General features: G+C 44.5%; 2 protein-coding genes across 6 annotated transcripts in view; one reads left to right on the plus strand and one right to left on the minus strand.

The window, feature by feature from the left end:
- Window positions 1-1,320: 1,320 nt before the first annotated feature.
- YARS2 (tyrosyl-tRNA synthetase 2) lies at window positions 1,321-10,668 on the minus strand. Its single transcript, XM_084616674.1, has 5 exons — window positions 9,722-10,668; window positions 6,695-6,862; window positions 6,009-6,164; window positions 5,056-5,226; window positions 1,321-1,674 (listed from the first exon to the last, which is right to left on the minus strand). The coding sequence occupies exons 1-5, from the start codon at window positions 10,501-10,503 to the stop codon at window positions 1,515-1,517; spliced, it is 1,437 nt and encodes a 478-aa protein (XP_084472800.1). The 5' UTR covers window positions 10,504-10,668; the 3' UTR covers window positions 1,321-1,514.
- An 82-nt stretch (window positions 10,669-10,750) lies between these two features.
- The window catches only part of LOC311514251 (uncharacterized protein), a 74,306-nt gene continuing 60,045 nt past the window's right edge, over window positions 10,751-25,011 (plus strand). For 3 of the 5 annotated variants that reach the window (XR_014709852.1, XM_084616672.1, XM_084616671.1), the window contains exons 1-5: window positions 10,752-11,153; window positions 15,239-15,331; window positions 20,344-20,444; window positions 21,870-22,056; window positions 22,835-23,263. Coding sequence is in view for 4 of the 5 variants with exons in the window: in XM_084616672.1 (XP_084472798.1) it covers window positions 15,322-15,331; window positions 20,344-20,444; window positions 21,870-22,056; window positions 22,835-23,263 (727 nt within the window). In the remaining variant the exon portion in view is untranslated. Of the gene's footprint in view, window positions 11,154-15,238; window positions 15,332-20,343; window positions 20,445-21,869; window positions 22,057-22,834; window positions 23,264-25,011 lie in introns of all 5 variants that reach the window. The other 2 variants (XM_084616673.1, XM_084616670.1) reach the window with 2 other exon arrangements.

The following is a 25,011-nucleotide window of genomic DNA, read 5'->3' on the forward strand; positions in this document are numbered from 1 at the left end:
ACATGGGTTTGGTTATGGGATCTGTCATGTGGGATAGCTGGGCTGCTGCTTTTGTGCAGAAGTGTTGCTTTTGTGTGTTGTCTGTATCCAAAGAGGCCAATTTATGGGGTCCACAATGTCACTGCTCCTGTGGAAAACAGGACAGCTTGCTTATTTGCATTGCAACAATATCTAGAGGCTCAGGTACTATAATAGATAGTACATACACAAAGATGGTCCCTGCTTCAGACAGCTTACATTTTAAGTGAGGCTCAGCCAGTCTGCTTTTATGTTGCGTCTCTTATGTAACTTGCCTGATGAAAACCAGATCTGCCCAGGAAAAGATCTCTATTGTCTTCAAGCTTGAGCTTGTTTTCCCCTGCCAATTTACGTAGACTGCTCTCTCAGGGTGAAGTCAGCTTGGCCAAGGATTGCTCATTCTGCAAGAGGACTCTGGTGGCTCTCACTTCCAATAGGTTGATGGGCTAGAATTTCTCATTCCTTGATCATGTTCCTAGGTCACGCACAAGAGCCTCCATTGGTATTCATCAGCATCTTGGGATCCAGGTTGTGGAAGGAACACATCCACTATTACATACATGGCTTCTGGCTGCCCCTGAGATCAGCTATCTTCATAAATTGGTATTTTTACATTCTTATACATATCCTCTTTACAACTGTTCCAGGAAAGATGCCGGAGGAACCGGTGTAATTTCTCCAGTGGGATAACTCCTATGCAATCGGGTAGAAGTTGCAGGTGCTAAAGACAAACTACATCTAAGCAAATCCAACATCAGATATTTCATTCTATCCTTTACCCACACCTCTTCTCTCCACTCACCAAATAGTCCATGAGTTTAGGCTTCTAAACATTTCTGTAATTTAATGTTTCCTGATGGGCTGAACAGCTACCTTCATCTCTTCACAGCTCACCTTTTTGGATAAAAGTTGATTTGAACTGGTTGAAATGAGAGCCCTGTTTAAACTTTCAAATTCTGTTACTATTCAAAAACATTAAAGTCTCAAACTAGAACACAAAACACAGCTTTTCTGGAGGGGATAAGGTGGGGCAGGGAATAAATGAGTTTTTCATAACCCTGACAGCAAATGAGTAGACTGCCTTCTGGGACATATTTATTACACTGAGAATTCTGTTTTGGGGAACTGGTTCTGTGAATGATGACTGCTCTATCCCCAAAGGAATCCTGAGGTAGACTAGTTGGAATATTTTGCTCCGAGTTTCTTTACTGTATTCTTCACTCCATGACTCATAGTATGTAGCAAACCTCTCCAATTTATTAACAGTCAAAATTAAAACAAATACAAAATTATTCATCTTCATAAATTTAGCTGCTTTTATTTGAACCATGTGTAGTAGGTAGAATCTCACATTGTGAGAAGAACGAGACAAACTACTCTCCTGTTGTGCTGTTCTTGTGAGAAGTGCAATATGCACAATATAGAAAAGACAAGGTAAAATAGAGGCTTTGGGAAATTTAGTGTGACAGTATGTTTTAATTTGGTATTTCCTTTTGTCACAACTGCAACCATTTTATAATGTAGAAGTTTTTCTTTCCAATCCTAAGTAGTGACACTCCATTCTTGAGGATATGCTGCCCAATGACAAGAACAGTTTCAGGATTAGTTACTTGAATGTAGTTTATAGAGACTCCACCATCTGTAATCTTCCGGTACCTTGAAATAAAACAGTAATTACAAGATGAAACTGATTGATTGTTGCTAACTCTTAAACATTCAGTTTAGGAAAAAAAATTACTGTATTAATGTTGGTGCAGGAGACTGGACAACTTGGGTAGTTCATAATGGAATATGAAACCATTTGCCTCTAGGTCACTTATTCAAGTTCATTTCAGGTCAACACTGACTGGTATCAGTCATGTTCCTAAAGGATGCACCAATCCCCACCTCTGGCAATATGCTTTTGTTGAGAGGTGAGATAAAGGAAGAAACTGACTCTACTGCTGTCTTTACATACATATACAACACTACAGATAAAATGATGGGGTCTAAATTAGCTATTACCACTCAAGGAAGATCGCTGAATCATTGCGGATAGTTCTCTGCAAACATCCATCCAATGTGCAGTGGTAGTCAAAAAAGCTAATAGGATGTTGGGGATCATTAGGAAAGGGATAGATAGTAAGAAAGTATCATATTGCCTGTATATAAACCTATGGTATGCCCACATCTTGAATACTGCATGCAGATCTGGTTGCCTCATCTCAAAATGATATATTGCAATTGAAAAAGGTACAGAAAAGGGCAACAAAAATCGTTAGGGGTATGGAACAGCTTCCATATGAGAGGAGATAAGACTGGGACTTTTCAGCTTGGAAAAGAGATGACTAAGGGGAAATATGAGGGGTCTATAAAATCATGACTGGTATGGAGAAACTAAATAAGGAAGTGCTACACAAGAACTAGGTATCACCAAATGAAATTAATAGGCAGCACGTTTAAAACAAAAAAATGGAAGTATTTCTTCATACAACACAGTCAACCTATGGAACTCCTTGCCAGAGGATGTTGGGAAGGCCAAGACTGTAACAGGGTTCAAAAAAGAACTAGATAAGTTCATGGAGAATAGGTCCATCAATGACTATTAGCTAGGATGGGCAGGGATGGTGTGCCTCTGTTTAGAAGCTGACTCTATACCAGTTCTGTTCATTCCCTCTGAAGCACCTGGCATTGGTCACTGTCAGAAAACACGATACTGGGCTAGATGGACCATTGGTTTGATCCAGGATAGCCATTCTTATGTGCCCTTCATCATTCATGGCTCTTTATTGCTGGTGCAATGCACCAGATTAATTCACTTATTTCAATATTTTGCTCTAGCAAATCAATTCTCTTGATGACTCTTTTTCACTTCTTAGTGCATTTGGAATTCATGCGTCATTACTTTAGAACTCTAGAGAACTTTGTATGTTCTGGTGCACAGTAAAACCATACCAGACTTAGTCATTTAATGAAATTTAGCAGATAGGAACATTCTACAACTCAGATCAATAGTGTGAAGGTATTTTAGCAGCACCATTCAGACCTATCAAATTACTTTAGATTAATTTATAATGACAGGTTTCAGAGTAAAAGCAGTGTTAGTCTGTATTCTCAAAAAGAAAAGGAGTACTTGTGGCACCTTAGAGACTAACCAATTTATTTGAGCATGAGCTTTCGTGAGCTACAGCTCACTTCATCGGATGCATACCGTGGAAACTGCAAGAGACATTATATAAACACACAGATATCATGAAACAATACCTCCTCCCACCCCACTGTCCTGCTGGTAATAGCTTATCTAAAGTGATCATCAAGTTGGGCCATTTCCAGCACAAATCCAGGTTTTCTCACTCTCCACCCCCCCCCCCCCAAACTCTCTCTCCTGCTGGTAATAGCCCATCCAAAGTGACCACTCTCCCTACAATGTGCATGATAATCAAGGTGGGCCATGTCCAGCACAAATCCAGGCTCTCTCACCCCCCCCACCCCAGAAGTCACCTACTACAGGACAGGCCTAACAAAGAAAATAACAGAACGCCACTAGCCATCACTTTCAGCCCCCAACTAAAACCCCTCCAACGCATTATTAAGGATCTACAACCTATCCTAAAGGATGACCCAACACTCTCACGGATTTTGGGAGACAGGCCAGTCCTTGCCTACAGACAGCTCCCCAACCTGAAGCAAATACTCACCAACAACCATACCACACAACAGAACCACTAACCCAGGAACTTATCCTTGCAACAAAGCCCGTTGCCAACTGTGCCCACATATCTATTCAGGGGACACCATCGCAGGGCCTAATAGCATCAGCCACACTATCAGAGGCTCGTTCACCTGCACATCCACCAATGTGATATATGACATCATGTGCCAGCAATGCCCCTCTGCCATTTACATTGGTCAAACTGGACAGTCTCTACGTAAAAGAATAAATGGACACAAATCAGATGTCAAGAATTATAACATTCATAAACCAGTCGGAGAACACTTCAATCTCTCTGGTCACGCAATCACAGACATGAAGGTCGCTATCTTAAAACAAAAAAACTTCAAATCCAGACTCCAGCGAGAAACTGCTGAATTGGAATTCATTTGCAAATTGGATACTATTAGTTTAGGCTTAAATAGAGACTGGGAGTGGCTAAGTCATTATGCAAGGTAGCCTATTTCCCCTTGTTTTTTCCTACCCCCCCCCCGACATTCTGGTTAAACTTGGATTTAAACTTGGAGAGTGGTCAGTTTGGATGAGCTATTGCCAGCAGGAGAGTGAGTTTGTGTATGTGTGTGTGTCCCCCGGAAAAAAAAAAGGGGGGGGGGCGGGGGGGTGAGAAAGCCTGGATTTGTGCTGGACATGGCCCACCTTGATTACCATGCACATTGTAGGGAGAGTGGTCACTTTGGATGAGCTATTACCAGCAGGATAGTGAGTTTGTGTGTGTGGTTTTTGGAGGGGGGTGAGAGGGTTAGAGAACCTGGATTTGTGCAGGAAATGGCCCACCTTGATTATCATGCACATTGTGAAGAGAGTTGTCACTTTGGATGGGCTATTACCAGCAGGAGAGTGAGTTTGTGTGTGGGGGGGTGGAGGGTGAGAAAACCTGGATTTGTGCTGGAAATGGCCCAACTTGATGATCACTTTAGATAAGCTATTACCAGCAGGACAGTGGGGTGGGAGGAGGTATTGTTTCATGATCTCTGTGTGTATATAATGTCTGCTGCAGTTTCCACGGTATGCATCCGATGAAGTGAGCTGTAGCTCACGAAAGCTCATGCTCAAATAAATTGGTTAGTCTCTAAGGTGCCACAAGTACTCCTTTTCTTTTTATTAATTTATAAGTTAAAGTGACGGTAGTGTGTTGTACAACTTTTACACCTCTGCTTTTCTCCCACCTCAGTCTGTAGCATCAACACCTCACTAATTGATTTCTCAGATGGATGACTACTAGGTGTTTTGATATAACTGAGGACTGAACAAACCAGAAATTCATTTCTAACAGAAGGTCTGCAAGTGTACAACTGCAGCCCATATAACAAACAAGTGGAACATACCCACTAGGTCCATCTGGAATGGCATTGGCTTTGTGACACAGGTCAAGTACACTCATTCCAGGTTCAAGCATCAATTCAGCAAATGGAGCTTCTCTGAAAAGTTCCTGTAATTCTTGGTCAGACATAGCCTCCAGTGCCTCCACATTGCTGTAATACAGTGCTTTCGTACATCTAAAAAAAATTGTGGTTAACTAAATTAGGGTTCTCCTGTTTTCTTAATTAAAATTTTCTCCCCACGCATCTTTTTATCATAGTAGCCTACCTTCCTGCCCGCGCCCCTCCCCCCCAAGTGAACTGAAACCCTTCAAACCTTGTCAATGCAACTCAAGGATAACAGTATCTGCAGAATTACATAACATATGCCTTTCTCCATTTTGTTGTCCTCCTCTCCCCCACTCAACTGTTCATGAATAAGGCTACGATTTAATCACTGGTACTTTTACTAAAGTCATAGGTCACGGGCAAGAAAGAAAAAAAGTCACAGCCTGTATCATAAATACCCTGACTGAATCTTGGGAGGGTGGGGGTGAGTCTGGAGGGCCCACAGCACCAGCTGCCGGGGGTAGGGGGGGAAGGGGAGTGGGGAAGCATCCTGGGGGTCCGGCCGCCGCTCCAGCTGCCTGGGGACTGCTGGTGGGAGCCACTGAGCTGTGGCAGCCCCTGCTGCCCCCAGGTCCAGCCACAACAGCCACTGCTTAGGGCCGCCAGAGCAGTGGCCAGTGCAGCTCCCGGGCCGCTCCAGCAGTGGCTGGCTGCAGAGCCGCTCTAGCAGCGGCCAGTGTGACTGTCCCCAGGGCCAGCTGCTTGGGTGGCCCTGGGGTCAGCCGCACTGGCCGCTGCTGAAGTCACAGAGCCCTATTCATGAACGATCCACACAGTGCCTCCCTCTGGTCATGAAGAGCACTTATCCTAAATAAGCCCGTAACTGGACAGACAAATTAGTAAAACTTTACCTTTTAGCAGATTCCAGACCTTCTTTTCCATGAACAAGCTTAGTTACTTCTGCAGCAAGTCGTTTTTGAGGTCCCCACTTTTCAGGTTCTTTAGCATGCATTTCCATCATATGCTCAATCTCCGGAAGAGGAAGGAAAGTGAAGAGTTTCAGGTACCTAAGGGCAGGGAGGGAATTCTTTCATCTCTACATTGGTCAGTATATTAGATTTCCTTTCTATCTGCCATGCAAACTTAATTCCCTGTGTTAAAATTATTTTAATTAATCCAGATTGTAGATATTCTACTTTTTCAGACCTTTATTTCTGTTTGCAAAGTTAGGACAAACCATATGTTTTCTAGATTATTTCCTCAAGTGCATACTCATACACTTTCATGGTGGTGTCCCCAAGCCACTTAAAACTCAATGGTCCACTTTTCTGATGCTAACTTGTGATGCATCTACCAGTATGTGTGAATAAATGAAGTGCTAATGTCATGTACATTTATTAATCTGATGTACGTTATTTAATTAATAAAGATATTTTCAAAAGAGTAACTTGCATGATGATAGTGGAAATCCATCTTACTGCGTGATCTCATACTGTATCTATCTGTATAAAACATAGGCACATTTTCAGTGCTGCTGTTATATAGCGTTCTCTGGAGCAAATTTTGTGAGAAGTGAGGTTTAAGAAGAACTACTTACCTTTCAACAGTGCTATCTGGCTGTCTAACAAAAAACTGATACAGCTCAAATGGAGAGGTCCTATCTCTGTTTAGCCAAACTGCATTACCAGCAGACTTTCCCAATTTATCTCCAGTGGTACTGGTAATAAGAGGCACGGTGATTCCAAACACATCTTCTCCCGTCACTCTGTGGGGAAAGAATCACAATGCATTAAAATCATATTGCTTGGTAAGCTTAAATGTAATTTGTACTTGGAACTAGTGGTCCTTCTGAGCTGCTTCTAAGCCTTTCACAAAGTAATTAGATTATACTAAAGTACATTTTTAAAAAAATCTGTCTTGTGAACTCACTGCCACTAAATGTTTGAGGCGACAATATTGGTGGGATACAAAATAAGCTATAGTTTTATATGTAATAATGAGACTATCCACTTAGGTTTTTAAAAAATTAGAAGTGATATATATAAGCCTCAAGCTTCAGGGTATAAGACAACTAGTAGCTAATAAGAGGTAAGGAAGAAACTTTCTCTGTTGGCAGGTTATTCCATAACAGGGAATTTGGCAGGTTCTTCTGAAGCATTTGGTTCAGAATACTACATTAAGATGCACTAAATGTCAATTTTGATGTACTATAGCAGGGGTGGCCAACCTGAGCCTGAGAAGGAGCCAGAATTTACCAAGGTACATTGCCAAAGAGCCACAGTAATATGTCAGCAGCCCCCCACCCTGCTCCCAGTGCCTCTCCGTCCCTCCTTCCCCATGCCTCCCACCCGCTGCAATCAGCTGTTACGTGTTCCGTGGTGCGCAGGAGGCTCTGGTGGGGAGACAGCGAGGGCATGCCAGGCTCGGGGGTAGGGGGTTGAGCACTGAGCACCCCCTGGCACATTGGAAAGTTAGCATATATAGAGTTAGCATACATAGGCTCCAGCCCCGGAGTCAGTGCCTTTGCAAGGAGCCGCACATTAACTCCTGAACATCTGCATGCGGTTCCAGAGCCACAGGTTGACCACCCCTCTACTATAGCGTATTGTAGATGTTCTTCTATGTTCAACGTAACTTGTACAATAACTTTGAATGTTGTCTAGCTTTTTGAGAAGTGCCACGGCAGCCTTTATTTCCATTTCAACTACCAAGACAGGCTAGACCAAGCAGTCTGTTTGCATTTCACTTATTAGTACAGCAGCAACACTCCACCACCATTGGTATCTGCAGTTGTTCCTTAAAAGCATTTTTCACTTGCCTTTTCTCCTCTACTTCCACTTATCTATTGCAGGGCATGCTGCTATAAATCTCACAAACAGTCTTATATCTTGGAGAGAGTCAGAGATGTTTAGAGGCCTCTTCTGTTCTTAACAGGCTAGTTGTTGCCATGATAAAGATTGCAATTACTGAACGTTAAATGCCTCCTGGTCTTTTATTATAGATTAGAGACTAACCAATTTATTTGAGCATAAGCTTTCGTGAGCTACAGCTCACTTCTTCGGATGCATACTGTGGAAAATGCAGAAGATGTTTGTTTTTATACACACAAATCATGAAAAAATGGGTGTTTATCACTACAAAAGGTTTTCTCTCCCCCCACCCCACTCGGGTGTCTTGATAGTTGAAATGGAAATAAAGGCTGCTGTGGCAGTTGGGGTGGGGGGAGAGAAAACCTTTTGTAGTGATAAACACCCATTTTTTCATGATTTGTGTGTATAAAAACAAACATCTTCTGCATTTTCCACAGTATGCATCCAATGAAGTGAGCTGTAGCTCACGAAAGCTTATGCTCAAATAAATTGGTTAGTCTCTAAGGTGCCACAAGTACTCCTTTTCTTTTTGCGAATACAGACTAACACGGCTGTTACTCTGAAACCTGTCATTATTATAGATTGTGACTTTAAAAAAAAAAAAGTCTGAGCAGCATTTCAATGCTGCTCCCTCAAAGTCTCTATATCTCAGGCAACCTGACAATGGAGGGTTGTATTGTCACCCATGCACCCAAGAGTTGTTACTACTTATATATTAGAGATGTTAAAGAAAAATTATCATTTTTCGTTTGGTGGAAAACTTGTTGAAATTTTGGAAAATATTGACCACTTTAGCATTACCAATCCTTGCAATTTTATCAAGTTTCATATATGCTAGTTTACTTAACACCCCAGGTGCTGGAACCAAATAAGTGTGAGACTCTCGGCTTTCATTTAAAAAATAAAAATTTCTAGCCGTCATGGTTACAAGGAAAAGCTTGAAAGTGTGATCCGTGTGTCCCTAAAGACAAACACCCACTGTCTTCTTTTTATTTTTTAAATAATTTAAGCCAATATTAACTATTTGAGGTCTGACTCATTATTTTTGAATACTTGAGCTTGGCCATCCTGAGTTTCTTGCATTACTTGAAGAAACAATAAGGGAAAAAGCTTGACCCCTCCAGTATTTTAATATCACCCTCATCACTGTCACACCTGTGGATTAGCATGTGTGAAGCAACAGGCTTGAGCTTGAGATAGCCACCTCCTCGCTTTTAGATGACAGGTCCCAGCCTGCTAGGTGCCACAGGCCACTCGGCACAAGATGGCACCTAGCAGGCTGGGACCCATCATCTCTCAGGGGCTTCCAGTGCCCAGTCCTATGAGAGGAAGCAGTCAGCTATGCTTCTGCAGCCCAGGGCAATCTGGGACACGTGGTCTCTCTGAGGCTGCCCGTCTCTGAGAGAAATGAAGTGGGAGGCCACGGTGATGCAGCTTGTGCTGGCACCTATCAAGGGCTGTCGAGCCCAATGAGATGAAGTGGTTGGACATACTAGCGTAGCCCATGATGGCACCTGGCAGGCTGGCCTATCGTCTCTCAGGTTGCCATCCCTGTGAGCGATGAAGCTGGTGGCCACAGTGGGGCAGCTCACGTTGGCACCTCAGAGGTTGCCAATCCTGATGAGATGAAACATCTGACCATGCTGGCGCGGCCGGTGGCAGGCCAGCCCCCCTCATCGCTCAGGGGCTGCCCAGAGACGAAGGCGGAGCCCGCTGGTGCAGCCCAGTCACCCCCCTTGTCCCGCCGCCCGTACTTGGTGACGAGCTCATATCCGGACATGATGTTGCCCATCTGGTCGGCTCCCCCGAGCTGGATGCGACAGCCGTGGTGTCGGTGCAGGTGCAGGAAGTCGTAGGCCTGCAGGGCCGGGTAGAGGAACTCGGCCAGGCTCATGCCCTCGGCGCTGCGGAGCCGAGCCTGGCAGCTCTGCCTGCTGAGCAGGGTGCCCATGCGCAGGCGCCGCCCGACCCCGCACAGGAAGCCCACCACCGGCTCGCGCCCCAGCCACCACGCGTTGTCCTGCAGCATCACCTCGCCCAACCGCGCGCCGCCCGCGGCGGGCCAGAACAGCAGGCGGTGGTTCTCGAAGAGCCTCCGCAGCCCCTCGCGCAGGCCCAGCGCGTGCGCCCGCGCCAGCTCCTCCGGCAGCGGCTCGCGCTCCTTGGTGCGGCCGCTGGGGTCGCCCAGGCGGGCGGTGGCCCCGCCTACCAAGGCGATGACGTTGTGCCCCGCGCGCTGAAAGTGCAGCAGGCCCATGACGGTCAGCAGGTGGCCGACGTGCAGCGAGTCGGCCGTGGCGTCGAAGCCGCAGTAAACGGCCTGCGGGGGCCGGCCCGGCTCCAGCAGGGCGGGCAGCCCTTCCTCCGCGCCCTGCGCCGGGAACACCTCCTGGAACAGGCCCCGCTCGCACTGCGCCGCCAGCAGCCTCTTGGCGGCCGGAGCCCGCTGCGGCTGGTGATGGATCCGCCGGGAGAGGAGCCCGCAGAGACCCGCGGCCCGGCGGCCCCCCACTCGCCGCAGCGTGGGCGCCGCCATCTTGGCTGGCGAGGGCGGTGCGCGGGACGCTGGGGACGAAGAGTCTGACGGAAGGGGGGCTCCTCCCCGCTTGTCGCCGGAGCGGGCACGGCCGCGGGGCCGGGCTCCCGGGGCCCCGCCCTCTCCTGGGCCCTGCGTAAGAGCTGGGTACAGCAGCCCCGCCTCCGCCCCACCCCGTGTTCCGCGGCTCCTGGCGCCGCCCCCCCCTCCGGGGCCGGTTTCCGCCTTTTTTTTTTTTTTTTTTTTTTTTTTTGCAGCCCCAAGCGGGGAAAGTGGCGGGCGCACGCTGCGCGTGATCAAGGAAAAAAAATCCCGTTGTCAGAGAACGACCCTGTGCGCCAGCTCGGATTTGCAAAGCCTCCCGCCGTGATCCCCTCGAGCCCGCTGTTCGTCAGGCCCGCCCAAAGGGCTCCTCTTTTCTGGACTCACTCCCTGGCCAGTTTCATTTTTCCAGGCCCACGTGTTGTTAGTTACATACGTTAAAATTACTGGCGTTTTAAACGCTTTCCTTTTTCTTAAAATGTGTGTTTTGTTCTTAATATTTGGATTCAATGACACCACAGTCTGATTTGATGAAAGTGATTAGACATACTGGACAAAGTGGTTGGCTGCTGTTACTGGGGAACAAGTGCTGGCTGAACCTGCCAAAGGTGAGAGATTTCAGAGTAACAGCCGTGTTAGTCTGTATTCGCAAAAAGAAAAGGAGGACTTGTGGCACCTTAGAGACTAACCAATTTATTTGAGCATGAGCTAGCATGAGCTTTCGTGAGCTACAGGTGAGAGAGACTCTGCTCCGGCTAGAAAAAGAGAAACTAGGGTCCCCCCTCCCGCCACTGGGCCATACCTAACCAAAATGACATGCTTCTGGTTCAGCAAAGCACGTGCTTATTTTTAAGTTTGTGAGTGACTTCCTTGAAGCGATTAGGTAAGTACTTATGCGTGTGCTTAACTTTAAATTGGCGTCTAGAAAAGGGCAGACGGGTTGCAGACTCTGTCCCTATAGGTACCTTGAGTGGCAGGTGAAGTTCTTTACCTACATAAAACAAGATATTTGAGGTAGTGGGGCATGACAACGTGTTAAACAGTTATATTTGTGACAATGAGTTGAAAAGGAAGTATGGAAAGACTGTACTAATATAAAATAACTCTCAGTGCTAAAAATGTTGCAATTTTATGTATCCAATGATTTGTTATACTGCAAAATAATAAAGCAAAAGCAATTTAGCTCAGTGGTTTGAGCAGTGGCCTGCTAAACCCAGGGTTGTGAGTTCAATCCTTGAGGGGGCCATTTAGGGATCTGGGGCAAAAACTGGTGATTGGCCCTGCATTGAGCAGGGGGTTGGACTAGATGACCTCCTGAAGTCCCTTCCAACCCTGAGATTCTACAAAATTAGATGTAATTTGTGGCCTTGGGATGCCTCATGAATCCTTTCCAGTATGTCATTGTAGACTGTGGAACTGCAATACTGATTTCCTATGGAAACTGATCAGCTTTAGGGAGTCACCTCTACTCCTGAATTTATTTAAAGTGTAATAAGATTTCACTAACAGTCCAAACCTGGTTGGTGGGCCATCTTTGGATACACAGTCCCATGAAATAGGCTTCACTTATCCCTGTTTCTGTTATCTTCCTGATCACTTTGCTCCCACTTTCCTTTCAAGACATGCTCCAAATACCCTTTTCTTTACATTCCCTGCACATTTCCACTGGTTCCACTCTATTTCATCTGTCATGTGTTCTCTTTCTACACCTACCACATTTCTGACCAGGAACTCAGGTCTTTTAGGAATGGTTCTTCCGTTTTTTTCCCCCCATGGGAATTATTTCTTTGCTTTTTGCTAGGTGACTTGCACTTACTCTACTCAGGTATCTGATTTTTTTTACACCACTTGTCAGCTCAGACATTAACTAGAACATATTGGAAAGTTCCTTTTAAAAATTCAAACTTAATTAGGATCTTAAGTATTCTCTCTTATGGATACCACAATCACAATGCTTTATTTGTAGCTATAAGGTTCTTGAAAGAGGCTTCCATGTCTTCTGAGCCTTGGCACCTTTTTGGTAAAAGCAATTTCATTCATATATTAAATGTGGAATGGAATGCTTATCAGACTTAAAGACTCTAATTATTCTTAATCTCTTTTCTGAGGGAAGGCAAATGATTTATAATTTGTCTGCACTACCAGTTACATGAATTAATGAACTGAACTTTGCCATGCTTTGTGTTAAGCTTTATGGCAGGTCTGAATCAGGTAACATACTCTATCCACTCAAGTCATTCTGTGGGCTTATCAGATTGAAAATTTGATTGAAGGCTGAACTTTAGTATTGACTTTTTTTTCCTTATGCTGGTTAGAGCTGGGAGGGAGTTTGGGTGCAGGAGGGGGTTTGGGGTGCAGGATCTTGGAGAGAGTTTGGGTGTGGGAGAGGTGCGGGCTCTGGGAAGGAGTTTCGGTGCGGGCTCTGGGCTGGGAAGGAGGGTTGTGTGCAGGAGGGGCTGTGGGGCATGGGGCTGGGCCAGGAATGAGGAGTTTGGGGTATAGCAGGCAGGCTGCCCCAGGGCTGGGGGCCAGAGAGAAGGACTCCCCACCAGCAATCCCCACAGGAGGGGGGCCCCTCCCTAGCACAACATTCAACCAAGCCCCCCAGGCTGCTGATCAGGAGGTCCAGCCAGGATAAACCTTCCTCCATGCCAGAGTTGGCTCAGTCACCCGCTGGGAGCGGGGGGGCGCAGCTGCCATGTGCCTCCTCCCCACCTTCCTCTGCAGACACAGCAAGCTGCCTCAGCCTGCCCCCGACACCACTCCCTTGTAGCAGACTGTGGCAGTGGCCATTGAGGGAGCGCAGCAGGGAGCTTCAGGGGGCAGCTGCCCACTGCCGAGGGCTGGCAGGGACAGCCAGGGGAGGCAGGTGGGGCTGGGGGGAGAGCCCTGGCCCTGAACATTGGTGGAGCTAGGCCCTGAATTTGCTGAAGCCTGGGCACCATGGGCCCATACAACTCACCAGCCCTGCTGTCCAGTTCATCACTCCATAGTCAGAGGTGAGGAGCAAGTCACTTGCAAATTAACATGGGGGGGGGGGGGGGGAGGAGGGAGGCAGAACTTTTTTTCTAGAGATGTGCAGAGTACAAGAATAAAGTGCCCTCTGGTTCATCATTTCAAAGGGCATTTTTGGAGCTTATCTTCATACCCTGCACTAGTCTGGTCAACTTCCATTATTTCAGAGAATTAATCTTGTTTAATTAACACTGTGTATTTTAAATAGTTGTGACAAAGCACTGTCCTTGTCTCTGTGGGTCCCACATTCCCTGGCAGATTTTACTAGCCTCAGAGGCTGACTGTGACCCTCCATGTAGCCCTTCTCTTTTTAGGGGCAAGGGTCACAGCCGCCTACTGAGCCATTTTCATCACAAGCCAGCAAGGGAGGGGAGAAGAAGCTATCCTCCCTCACACAGTCTCTGTTGTCTCCCTGATTAATCAGGGGGGAGTCCAGGCCTGCCCTCTACTCCGGGTTCAAGCCCAGGGACCCTAATAGTATCAGCTATGATAGCTGACTTTTTTTGAAACAGGACACACACAATTCCCTGAGCTACTTCCCCAGAGCAGCTTCCCCACTTCTTTGAGATCCACTTCACCCTTACCTCAGGGCCTCCTTCCTTATACCTGATATGGTTTGTACTGCTCAGTCTCACCAATAGTGCAACTTCCTCCTCCAGCTCCTGACACCCCACCTGACTAACTGGGAGGTTTTTAACTAGTTTCAGCCAGCCCCGATTGGCTTCAAGGTCCCAATCAACCTAGCTGTCTCCACTGTTTTCTGGAAGGATCTTAATTGGCCCCAGGTGTCTTGATTAACCTGGAGCAACTGCCATTTGATTACTATGGTAACAGGGATTTGTTTAGCCTGGGGCTAATATACCTGTTTCTTGCTACTTTCCGATAGCCATCTGGCCTTGCCCCTTCACATAGTACACACAGCATTATGAAATAGGATTGACCTATTACAACATCATCAGGAAATAGTTTGTGATCACGACAAATAAATGAACTGAAAGTAGTTTTTAAGTTTCACTTCTGCTCTTTAAAAGCCTTTTAAATGTCTGTGAAGCAAATGCTCTTAGTAATAGAGAAACAGGTAAGAAAAGCATAAATTTACTCTGATATTAAATGGCTTTTTATTTAGATGTTTAGAATATACAAAATAAAGTTTCTTTCAGTCACCAATAGTTAACAATTCCTTTTAAAAAAAAGTAGAAATCGGTGTTAATTACACAGAAGAAAATGGAGACGACACACCAAAATGATGGTGCAATATTTATTGAATGTGTTTCATCTGCTTTGTGAGAAGTTGAAACATCAATGTTATTTTTCAGAGTAGCAGCCGTGTTAGTCTGTATCCGAGTACTTGTGGCACCTTAGAGACTAACAAATTTATTTAAGCATAAGCTTTCGTGGGCTACAATCCACTTCATCGGATGCAGTATACTTGAATTAATCCAATTACAAGGAAGGGCTCAATTCTCTTATTTTTTTGAAAGTTTATTTTGCTGGCGAACAGTATGAGGCTGTGATATTACATGTCAAAATTTTCTGTTCATGTACCTTTCATTCATATGGAGGAAAAGCGTTTATTATGCTGTTTTAGAACACATTTATAAGCACAATGAAATTATATTTTTTCATATATGTATGATTTTGATTCTGGACATAATGATATAATCTTTCTTTACCACAGTGATATCAGATGAAAGAAAGAGGAAGGACGGAAGGAAGAAATTGTTAAATATTTTCCAAAGGAAGAGACTTTTACAGTCAGACATGGAACGGGGTTTGTATTTCTCTTGGCTTACATTTTGAGCTGATTAATAGAAGAAACTGGTACCCAGTTAAACATATTTACACATTTGACAATTGGGCTCTTCCTAGTAGATCTGATGTGCAGATCCCAGCTGCTTATGGATGTGCAGGACATTTGTGGCAGCCCAGGTCTATTATTATTATTTTATTGTTTGTTTATTTGTATTGTGGTAGCACCTAGGGGCTCCAATCGTAGATCAGGATCACAATTACTTCTTCTTGCTGCCCACCTATGAATGGTGGCTGCAGAGGAAATAATAGTAGGGATGTACAACCTCATGGGAAGGGACCCACAGGTCAAGGCCTACACGATTCTTAGTAGAAGACTGGGGCCTTACTATTTATAAAGCAATGTACACAATATGGGGTCTTAAAATGGGTAAAATATGATAGTCCACGAGGCCTGAGAACTATGCAGTTAACGAACAAAGTGATAGGTACCATTGGTAAGTTTGATGAAAGATGTGGAATATTTGTAAGAATCAATTTCCAATGTAATTTAAAGGAAAAAGTGGGTGGAATAGAAAATAAGTTTTTAATCACTTGCTCTTGTGTGAACAAAACTAAATCACTAATCCTTATCTTTCTTTAAATTCTTTATTATATCTGGCGTGTGTACCTCAGTACTCAGAATTGCACTTACTTAAGACCCAATCCAACATCTGTTGAAGTCATCTGAAAGACTTCAACAGTGTTGTGACTGGGCATCAGCTGAGGCAAGGTTGCACATCTTGGACTTGATTCCCTACTCTGTTACAGTGGTCTTATCCAGTGTAACTACAGTCTGGTCTGTAAAGTTAAACGGGTAAAACTGATGTAGTGGAGTGAGTATCAATCTTGTACAGAACAGAGCATTCTATATCTAGCAAATTGTACCACATAATGGATTATTGATGTTTTGGTAAATATAAGAAATTCCATATAAAAATTGTTACAAATAACGTAAAGGTTGTAATGTGAAGTACTCAGAATTCAGCAATGGAGCTATGCCAATTTACATCAGTTGAGGATCTGGCCCAATATTTTTTCTGTAAGACCCCGCCTCATCCAATGTATAGGCTGGTTGGTGAGCAGTGAAGAAAGCTGGAGGCTTTGTTTATGCTGTGTGTTTGTTTTTTGCATACATCTGTAAAACCAAAGAACTCCAAAACAAAACAAAACAAAAAACCTGGAAGGGTCAGCAAGTCCAGCTTCCTGTGCTGAGGCAGGACCAAATAAACCTAGACCATCCCTGAGAGGAGTTGTGTCCAGCCTGTTCTTAAAAACCTCCAATAGTGGATTACACAGCCTTCCTTAGAAATTCTCAGGCTACCCGGAGTGGTTCATGAACATGGGTGCCAACCTCAGGGAAGACTGTCAAGAAGCAGGCCTACAATCCCCAAATTGGTTGTATGTTCTATACTTAGATTTCACAAACCAAGTAACAAGTGTGAACTCCACAAGCACTATAATAGCCCTAACATGGTAAGACTAGATCAGTGGTTTTCAACCAGGGATACGTTTACCCCTGGGGTACGCAGAGGTCTTCCAGAGGGCACATCAACTCATCTGGATATTTGCCTAGTTTTACAACAGGCTACATAAAAAGGACTAGCGAAGTCAGCACAAAGTAAAATTTCATACAGACAATTATTGTTTGTATTGCTCTATATACTATACATTGAAATGTAAGCACAATATATTGCAATTCATTTTATAATTATATGTTAAAATAAGAAAGTAAGCAATTTTTCAGTAATAGTGAGCTGTGACACCTTTGTATTTTTATTTTTGATTTCATAAGGCAAGTAGTTTTTAAGTGAGGTGAAACTTGGGGTATGCAAGACAAATCAGACTCCTGAAAGGGTACAGTAGTTTGGAAAGGTTGAGAGCCACTGGACTGACCCTTTGTGGTCCCTTCTAACTCTATGGTTCTATGATTCAATGTTAACATGGAGTCACAGACAGTCCCCTTGGGCACTCTGGTCTATCTTTTCACCCAGGCAAGCCTGCCTTTGTGATAGATGCTCCCATACACCAGAAAGCACAACAAAATTCAGGTTACTCTCAGTTCCAAAGGACCTGTCACTTACCCCAGGTCAGTTGCACCTAGATCTCTCACCAAAGGCAAGCTTGTAGCTAATCCTGTAATAAACTAACTAAAGATTTATTAACTAAGAAAAGAAATGAGTGTTATCTACCACAGCGGTTCTCGAACTTTAGCAACCTGAGGACCCCCATTTTGATTTAAAAAATTTTGGGCACCCCCAAGCCCTCCCCCTGCTCAGCCCTGCCCCCTTCGCCAAGGCCCCGCCCGCTCTCACTCCATACCCCCTCTCTCCATCATTGGCTCTCCCCCACTCACTCACTTTCACCAGGCAGGGGGTTGGAGTGGAGGAGGGGGTGTGGGCTCTGGGAGGGAGTTGGGGTATGGGAGGGTATCAGCATGCCTTCGTGGATCACAACTGAGAATACCAAATTCAGGACAAACTGCTGAGAAATATGGCAGATACATCCCAAACCACCAGTTTTGAGATGTATCTGATATACCAAATCAGCAACACAAGTAAACTTCTGTTTCACCAGACTAATACGTCAGAAAAGCAGTTTTTTAGGCATTCCAGTCCTGGATTCAATATCCAGACAATAGACTTAAAGATGCGTGGTTCTTTAAAACCAGTTTCATCAAACAAAGTGTTCTTCTGATCCTAAAGGACCAGCCACGTACCCAGGTCAATATATCACTCAGATATAACCCAATAATCAAGCTGTTGCTAATCATTTAGTATCTAAAATCTAAAGGTTTATTTATAAAAAGAAAGAAAGGTAAGAGTTAAAATTGGTTAAAGGAATCAAATACATACAGCAATTGCAAAGTCCTTGGTTCAGGCTTGTAGCAGTGATGGAATAAACTGTGGACTTGTTAAGTCTCTGGTTGCTTCCAAATCATTGGAAGGGCCTCAGCCCCTTGGTTAGAATGCTCCCATTAGTATAAATTCATAGGCCATAGGTTTGAGTAGGAAAGAGGCAAAATAGAGATGTTTCCAGCACCTTTTATAGCTTCTGCCATGTGGAGGGAAATCCATTGTTTCAAACAAAGACATCAGGCCAGCTAGTGGAGAATTACAGGTAAAAGATGGAGTTTGGAGTCACATGAGCAAGTCACATGTCTAGGCATGATTTCGCTTAGTCATAGTAGGAAATTCTGTTAAGAGTAAATATGCGTCTTCCATTGTGAGCTAAGTGTTATTTTGATGGGCCACTTAACTTGAATAGTCTCTTCAAGATGTACAGGCTAAATACCTTGTGGGCATTGCCACAGGAGCAAGCATATTTGAAATCCAGATATAAAGCCAATACTCATAACTTTAAATACAATAATGGTACATGCATACAAATAGCAAAATCATATTCAGCAAATCATAACCTTTCCATAGACACCTTACTTGACAACCTTTGTACAATATTTGTTGCAATTATATAACAGTGGTAGCAACAATAATCTACATGGTTATATTTTAATCAGATAACTTCACAGAGGGGATGTGGGCTCTAGGCTCTGGGAGGAAGTTTGGGTGTGGGGGGGTGGTGGTATGGGCTCTGGGAGGGAGTTTGGGTACAGGGTGCGGGCTCCGGCCAGGCAGTACTTACCTTGGGCAGCCCCAAAAGCAACCTGCATATCCGTCTGGCAGCGGTTCCTAGGCGGGGAAGCCAGGGGGTCTCCGTGCGCTGCCCCTGTCAGCAGACACTGCCTCTGCAGCTCCCATTGGCCATAGTTCCCAGCCAGTGGGAGCTAGGAAGTCAGTGCTTGGGATGGGGACAGTGCACGGAGACCCCATCCTCCTCTTCCACCCCAGAGACGTGTCAGCTTCTTCCAGGACTGGTGCGGAGCCAGGACAGGTAGGAAGCCTGCCTTAGCCCTGCTGTGCCACCAGACTTTTAGCATGCAGGAGGCACTGGGAGGGAGGGGGAGGAGTTGAGTTGATCAGCGGGGCCTGCAGACTTCCTGGGGTACCCTCGGGGACCCCCCAGAGGTCTGTGGGCCCCAGTTTGAGAAACACTGGTCTACAAGGTTAAAGCAGTTAAACATACATACACAAATGAGTTACTGTCTTCGGTTTCAAAATATAATAGTAGTTGCTGTAATGTGCAAGCTTAATATGTCCTTTAGGACTAACCCAAGCTACGCAGCTGGGGGAATCCCTTGTTTATTAGAATTACTGCCCTCTCCAAATTCCAAGCAGCATAGTGATAACAATTTCTCCTTAACAGAGATTTTTATTCCCTTACCCCAGCATTCAAGCTGTGATGGGAGGAGGGTTTGTGCATGTATCCGCTTCCTGGGTGTGGTGAAGCAATCAACAAAGTCATTCATCCATTGGTGTTCCACAATTTGTCTGGTGTCTATAGGCCTTGTTTTGTTGGAGAGGAAATGACACCTCTTCCGGTGAACTAGTATTGCACGCTTGGTAATTCTTCTCTCCTGACTGTGGGGGTTTTCAGTTTCATAGCAAACACTTTCGTAGTACAAAGCAAACACTTCCATATTACCTTATAACAAGGGACACAGATATTAACAAGATTGAGATTGAGATTAATGCACGCAGCAACTCACAAGCATTCCACTAAATACGTTCTTATAACTTTAACATCTCTTGTAACAATGGTAACACACAGGTGAGTCAGACTGGTTTCCAGCTATGCATTTGTCAGTGTTCAGTGATGTCTAGGGGCCTTGGCAAGAGCTGGCACCGGTCTGCCAGCGTCACAGAAGCCTGTTCCAGAGATTAACTGTCCTCATAGTTAAAAGGTGCCCAAAGGTTAAATTTTAGCCCCATTTACTTCAGTGGTGCCAAGTTTTCACCCCAAATGTTTTTTTTCATGATAGATGCTCAGTAAATTACCTGCATTACAACAGTTGACAATGTTTTTAACAACATAGATTGGGGCTCTTTTTGAATATGTCTATTGAATATGTCTTTTTCTTTCTTTGAAACTATGTAGGTTACAAGATTGCCACACGTTTAGGAAATAAAAAAGACATGTGTATGTTTCTAGCCCTTCATATGGAGAAATCTCCAATGTGTGTTAATCCATCTGAAAAGGTATGCAATGAGAGAGATGTCACTGCAAAGAGGTGTTTCTTTCCAGTAAAAGGGGATGAATCTTTAAAATCACTGATAATATCAATTAATAGGTACCAACAGTAATCAATACCATTTAGTTTTCAGTCGGCAAGCAGATGAACAGTTACATAAAGAGCTCAGTTCCCTAATTAGATAACAGCTGAGATGTGATCATTCACAGGCACTATATCATATCAATATACCATAATGCTTAACATACCTAATGGTAGGTAGTACAGTGGTAGGAGATTTCTGGAAAAGGCTAGTGTATACAAGTCTTCTGTTTTAGTTTTCCTATCTGTTAAATGGGGATCGTAAAGCTTACTTGCCGGGGTGCTTTGGAGATTTGTTCATACTGTATAGAGATTTTAAAATGTAAAACATTTTATGTATTAAATATTATTGATCACTTTCCATCCTTCCTGTGCATAATGGGCCAGATTAACTACTGTTCTTTAAGATAATTGAATAACATGTGAAACCCCCTAGTGTAGATTATTCCAGTTACTGCCTCCACAGAGAAGATCTTTGAGCTTAAGTTATACACTAACTTCATAAGAATGCTTTGTCAGATAATATCATCTATTATTTGAATCCAAAGCCACCCAGAAGGATTAGGTCTTTATTGTGCTGGGCACTGTATAAACATAAGAACATAAGAATGGCCTTACTGGGTCAGACCAAAGGTCCATCAAGCCCAGTATCCTGTCCTCTGACAGTGGCCAATGGCAGGTGCCCAAAAGGGAATGAACAGACAGGTTATCATCAAGTGATCCATGCCCTGTCACCCACCCCCAGTTTGTGGCAAACAGAGGATAGGGACACCATTCCTGCCCATCCTGGCTGATAGATTCATGGAAGATAGCCATTGATTAACCTATCTAGCTCCCTTATACGTGGACATAGTTTCTCATCCAAAAAGCTTGCAATCTAATCAGTAGCACTGATGTTTCTCTGCCTTACTGTATCCATCACAGCTAATGTAATGCTGACAAAAGATCCTGATAGAAATGATTTAGACCCCTCACAAAGTCACGGTTCCTTTTTCTTGCTCATAAATTTCACTTGAGGGTGTTTTAGAAAACTATGGGTTGATTTTGCTTGCTTAAGGTCACTTGGAGTTTCATCAGTGACTTCAAAGGGAGACTGATTGGGTCCATTCAGAAACAGCATACGCATATAAAGATAGTGAATTAATAAGAATAATGAACAAGTAAATAAATATGCATAGGGCTGATAAAGCAGAAAGACAAATTAAGAGCCAAAGGTTATTAGGACTCAAGAATCAATGTACTTATATACAGTGTGGCCAAATCTGTAATACATTGAAGCTGCTTTTTAAAACGTAGGTGTTTGTAAAATAAAATTTGCAGACAAATAGTAAGTCACAATGTTTTCTTTCAGTTCAATAAAACTGGGATTGTTGTGTGTGAGTCAGACAAAATACACAAAGTGGTAGCAATGAGCTGCTCCAGAGAAAACTTACATGCTGTGCAACATGTCATGCTGAACGTTCCCTGTTCTTTGAGTAACTGCACTGTGTATTTGTCCAGGAAACCCTGCTCCATCTGTACTACATTTCTCATTCAAGGTAAATAATAAACTGACCAACCCTTGAAGTCAATGGGAGGTTTTTTTCTTTTTCTTTTTCTTTTTTTTTTTTTTTTTTGGGTAAGGAGATCAGAAATAAGCCCGTACTGAATATCGGGTATGAAAAAATCATGTTATCTTATGGAACTCTGTCCTGCAAATCCTGACTCTCACAAGTGGTCCTTTATTCATGTAAGTAGTCCCTTTGAAATCAGTGAAACTATTTGCCTGGAAAGGATTTGCAGGCTAGGGTCATAAATTGTAGTTCTCAAGTCATGTAGTGTGAGTTTGTGTCAGGATCCACTTATGAAGCAGGTCCAAAAGTATATAACACTCAGTTTTCGGCTCCCCTGTCCCCAAGGGCCACATGCTACAGCTCAAGTTGATGGTGCAAAGCTTGCTTTTATGCCCTCCCACTACTGAGCTGTCTGGGCACCAGACCAGCCCCTAGCAAAAGTTAGAATAGCTGGGTGTAAGGCTAACCTGGCCCTGGCTCCTTTTCTCAGCCATGCTCTCTCTACTGGCCTCAGGTATGACGGGTGGGATAGTAGCTGTTACAGTGATTCTACAGCATCCAAGGAGCCCTCTGTACTGGGGTGTGGATATTCTCTGTGGCCAGCTACATTAGTTTTTCTTCACTAGAATGCACCAACAGCATTTCACACACTGGCTGCACTGCAATAGAGAATTAGGCCCACCATTGTTATCAAGAAATGTAGGCATTAATGATCCTGTCTGGTTGAATTGTACTACAAATCAGTCTAAATTTTCATCTTTAGGATCAGTTTCTTCAGTCTATTACTGGCCAATGTCTCCAGAAATAAAAGGGGAAGATTCAGCAGTTCAGGAAGATCTCAAGCAAGTTGACCAAATGTTTCTCAGAAGTAATATAAGTAGCAGTGTTTTTCTACCAATCACAGACTCTGACGCTGTATTTAAGATTTCATCTAGAATCAAAATATACAAGTGCACAGAATGCAGTTCCCATTATGCTGAGGCTGTCCCTAAAGACATGGAAAAAAATAGTTCATTGCTTAATATGCAAGGCCATATAAGGATATGTGCAGAGCAGATGAAGAATGCATTGTGTTGCCTTGATAGTTTACTGCATTGTCCCCATGGAGAATTTGAAAAAAAAGAAAAGATTGAAGTGGAAAAAATGCACACACATGCATTGCAGCTTTGTTATCTTTTAGCAGCAAGATCTGGTAAGTATACTGAAAATATAGAAAAAATAGCAAACAAATATGAAAACGTATTTTTTCCTAATAAATTTAGTTAGAGCTAAGCCAAATATTTCATAACTCATGCTGATAACAAAGGAATTGGCATGCTTTCCTCACCCAGGAGCTAAATAAATAATTTTTCATTTAAATAAGTAGATATGTTTATTGAAATCATATCCAGTACTACATTTGAGTCAAAGTAGATTTAAACTCAGATCAGTACAAGCAGTGATGAGCTGCCAAAAATCTTAACAACTGGTTCCCTCCTCACCCTATGAGGGGTTGTTACCCACCCCTGCCCCCTGGGACTCCTGCCCCATCCAACCCCCCGCATTCCTTGACGCTCCCCCTCCAAGGACCCCTGCCCCATCCACCCACTTCCCCTGTCCCCTGACTGCCCCCAGAACCGGGCAGGAGGGTCTCGTGGGCCACTGTAGTGGGTGCCCACCCACCCCTAAGAGCCAGAGGGACCTGCCGTGGGGGTGAGGTGGGGAGTCCTGGTGGTGCTTACCTGGGGCAGCTCCCAGGAAGCATCTAGCAGGTCCCTCTTGCTCCTAGGGGTGCGGGAGTGTAGCTAGTGGGAAAGCCGGGGGAGCGGCCGCTCCCCGCACTGATCACATCAAAAGGAGCACCCATGGGGAAAATTTGGTGGGCCCAGAGTACCCACCGGCAGCTCCCCACCCTGGGCCCGGCCCCAGCTCACCTCACCTCCGTGCCACCTCTGCCTCTGAATGCACCACCCCGCTCTGCTTCTCCGCGCCCCCGCCCGCTTCCCGTGAATTAGCTGTTTGGCAGGAAGCCTGGGAGGGCTGAGAAGCAGGTGGTGGCTTTGCGCTCAGGCTGAGGGTGGCGGAGGTGAGCTGGGGCAGGGAGCGGTTCCCCTGCAGCCCCCCCCCCCCCGGGTTACTTGCTGCGGTGCGGGCAGCCCTCCTCACCCCCCCCCCCGCCTCAGTTCACCTCCTCTCCGCCTCCCTGGGCCTGAGCGTGAAGCTGCCTTCTCAGCCCGCCCCGGCTTCCCGCGTGAACAGCTGATTTGCGGGAAGCCTGGCGGGGGCGGAGAAGCAGAGCAGGGTGGAGTGTTCAGGGGAGGAAGCAGAGGCGGAGCAGAGGTGAGCTGGGGCCGGGGGTGGGGCAGGGAGCTGCCGGTGGGTGCTCTGCACCCACAAATATTTCCCTTGGGTGCTCCAGCCCTGGAGCACCCGCGGAGTCGGCGCCTAAGGCGCCACTTTTGGCCAGTTGTTAAATTTAGAAGCCCTTTTAGAACCGGTTGTCCCTCACGGAACAACTGGTTCTAAAAGGGCTTCTAAATTTAACAACCGGTTCTAGCAAACCGGCACCGGCTCCAGCTCACCACTGAGTGCAAGTGAAATTGCAACAATTTATTTTGAATCACACTATCATATTTCAAACCCAAAAAGCTTTGTTTAAAAACAATGAAGATTACTAAGTGACAACCACGTCCTTATCTAATATCATTTATAAAACCTAAGCAATTAAAAGCAAGGAAATGATAGTAAATCTTATAATGTCCACCTAATAAACATAAAAGTTTTTTTATCAAGTACAAAGAAGTGCACATTTCATCACAACACAGCACCCATAATTCTGACTCTCTGGATTGTGTGTATGTATGAATTTTTATATTTAGATATTTTTTATTTTCATTATTTTGGCCTCTGAGCATTTTCTTGTGATAATGTCAAACGAAAATGATCAGTTAATATATTTAT

The sequence above is a fragment of the Lepidochelys olivacea genome (genome assembly GCF_965140295.1).
Source record: "Lepidochelys olivacea isolate rLepOli2 genome assembly, chromosome: 1".
Taxonomy (NCBI): Eukaryota; Metazoa; Chordata; order Testudines; family Cheloniidae; genus Lepidochelys; species Lepidochelys olivacea.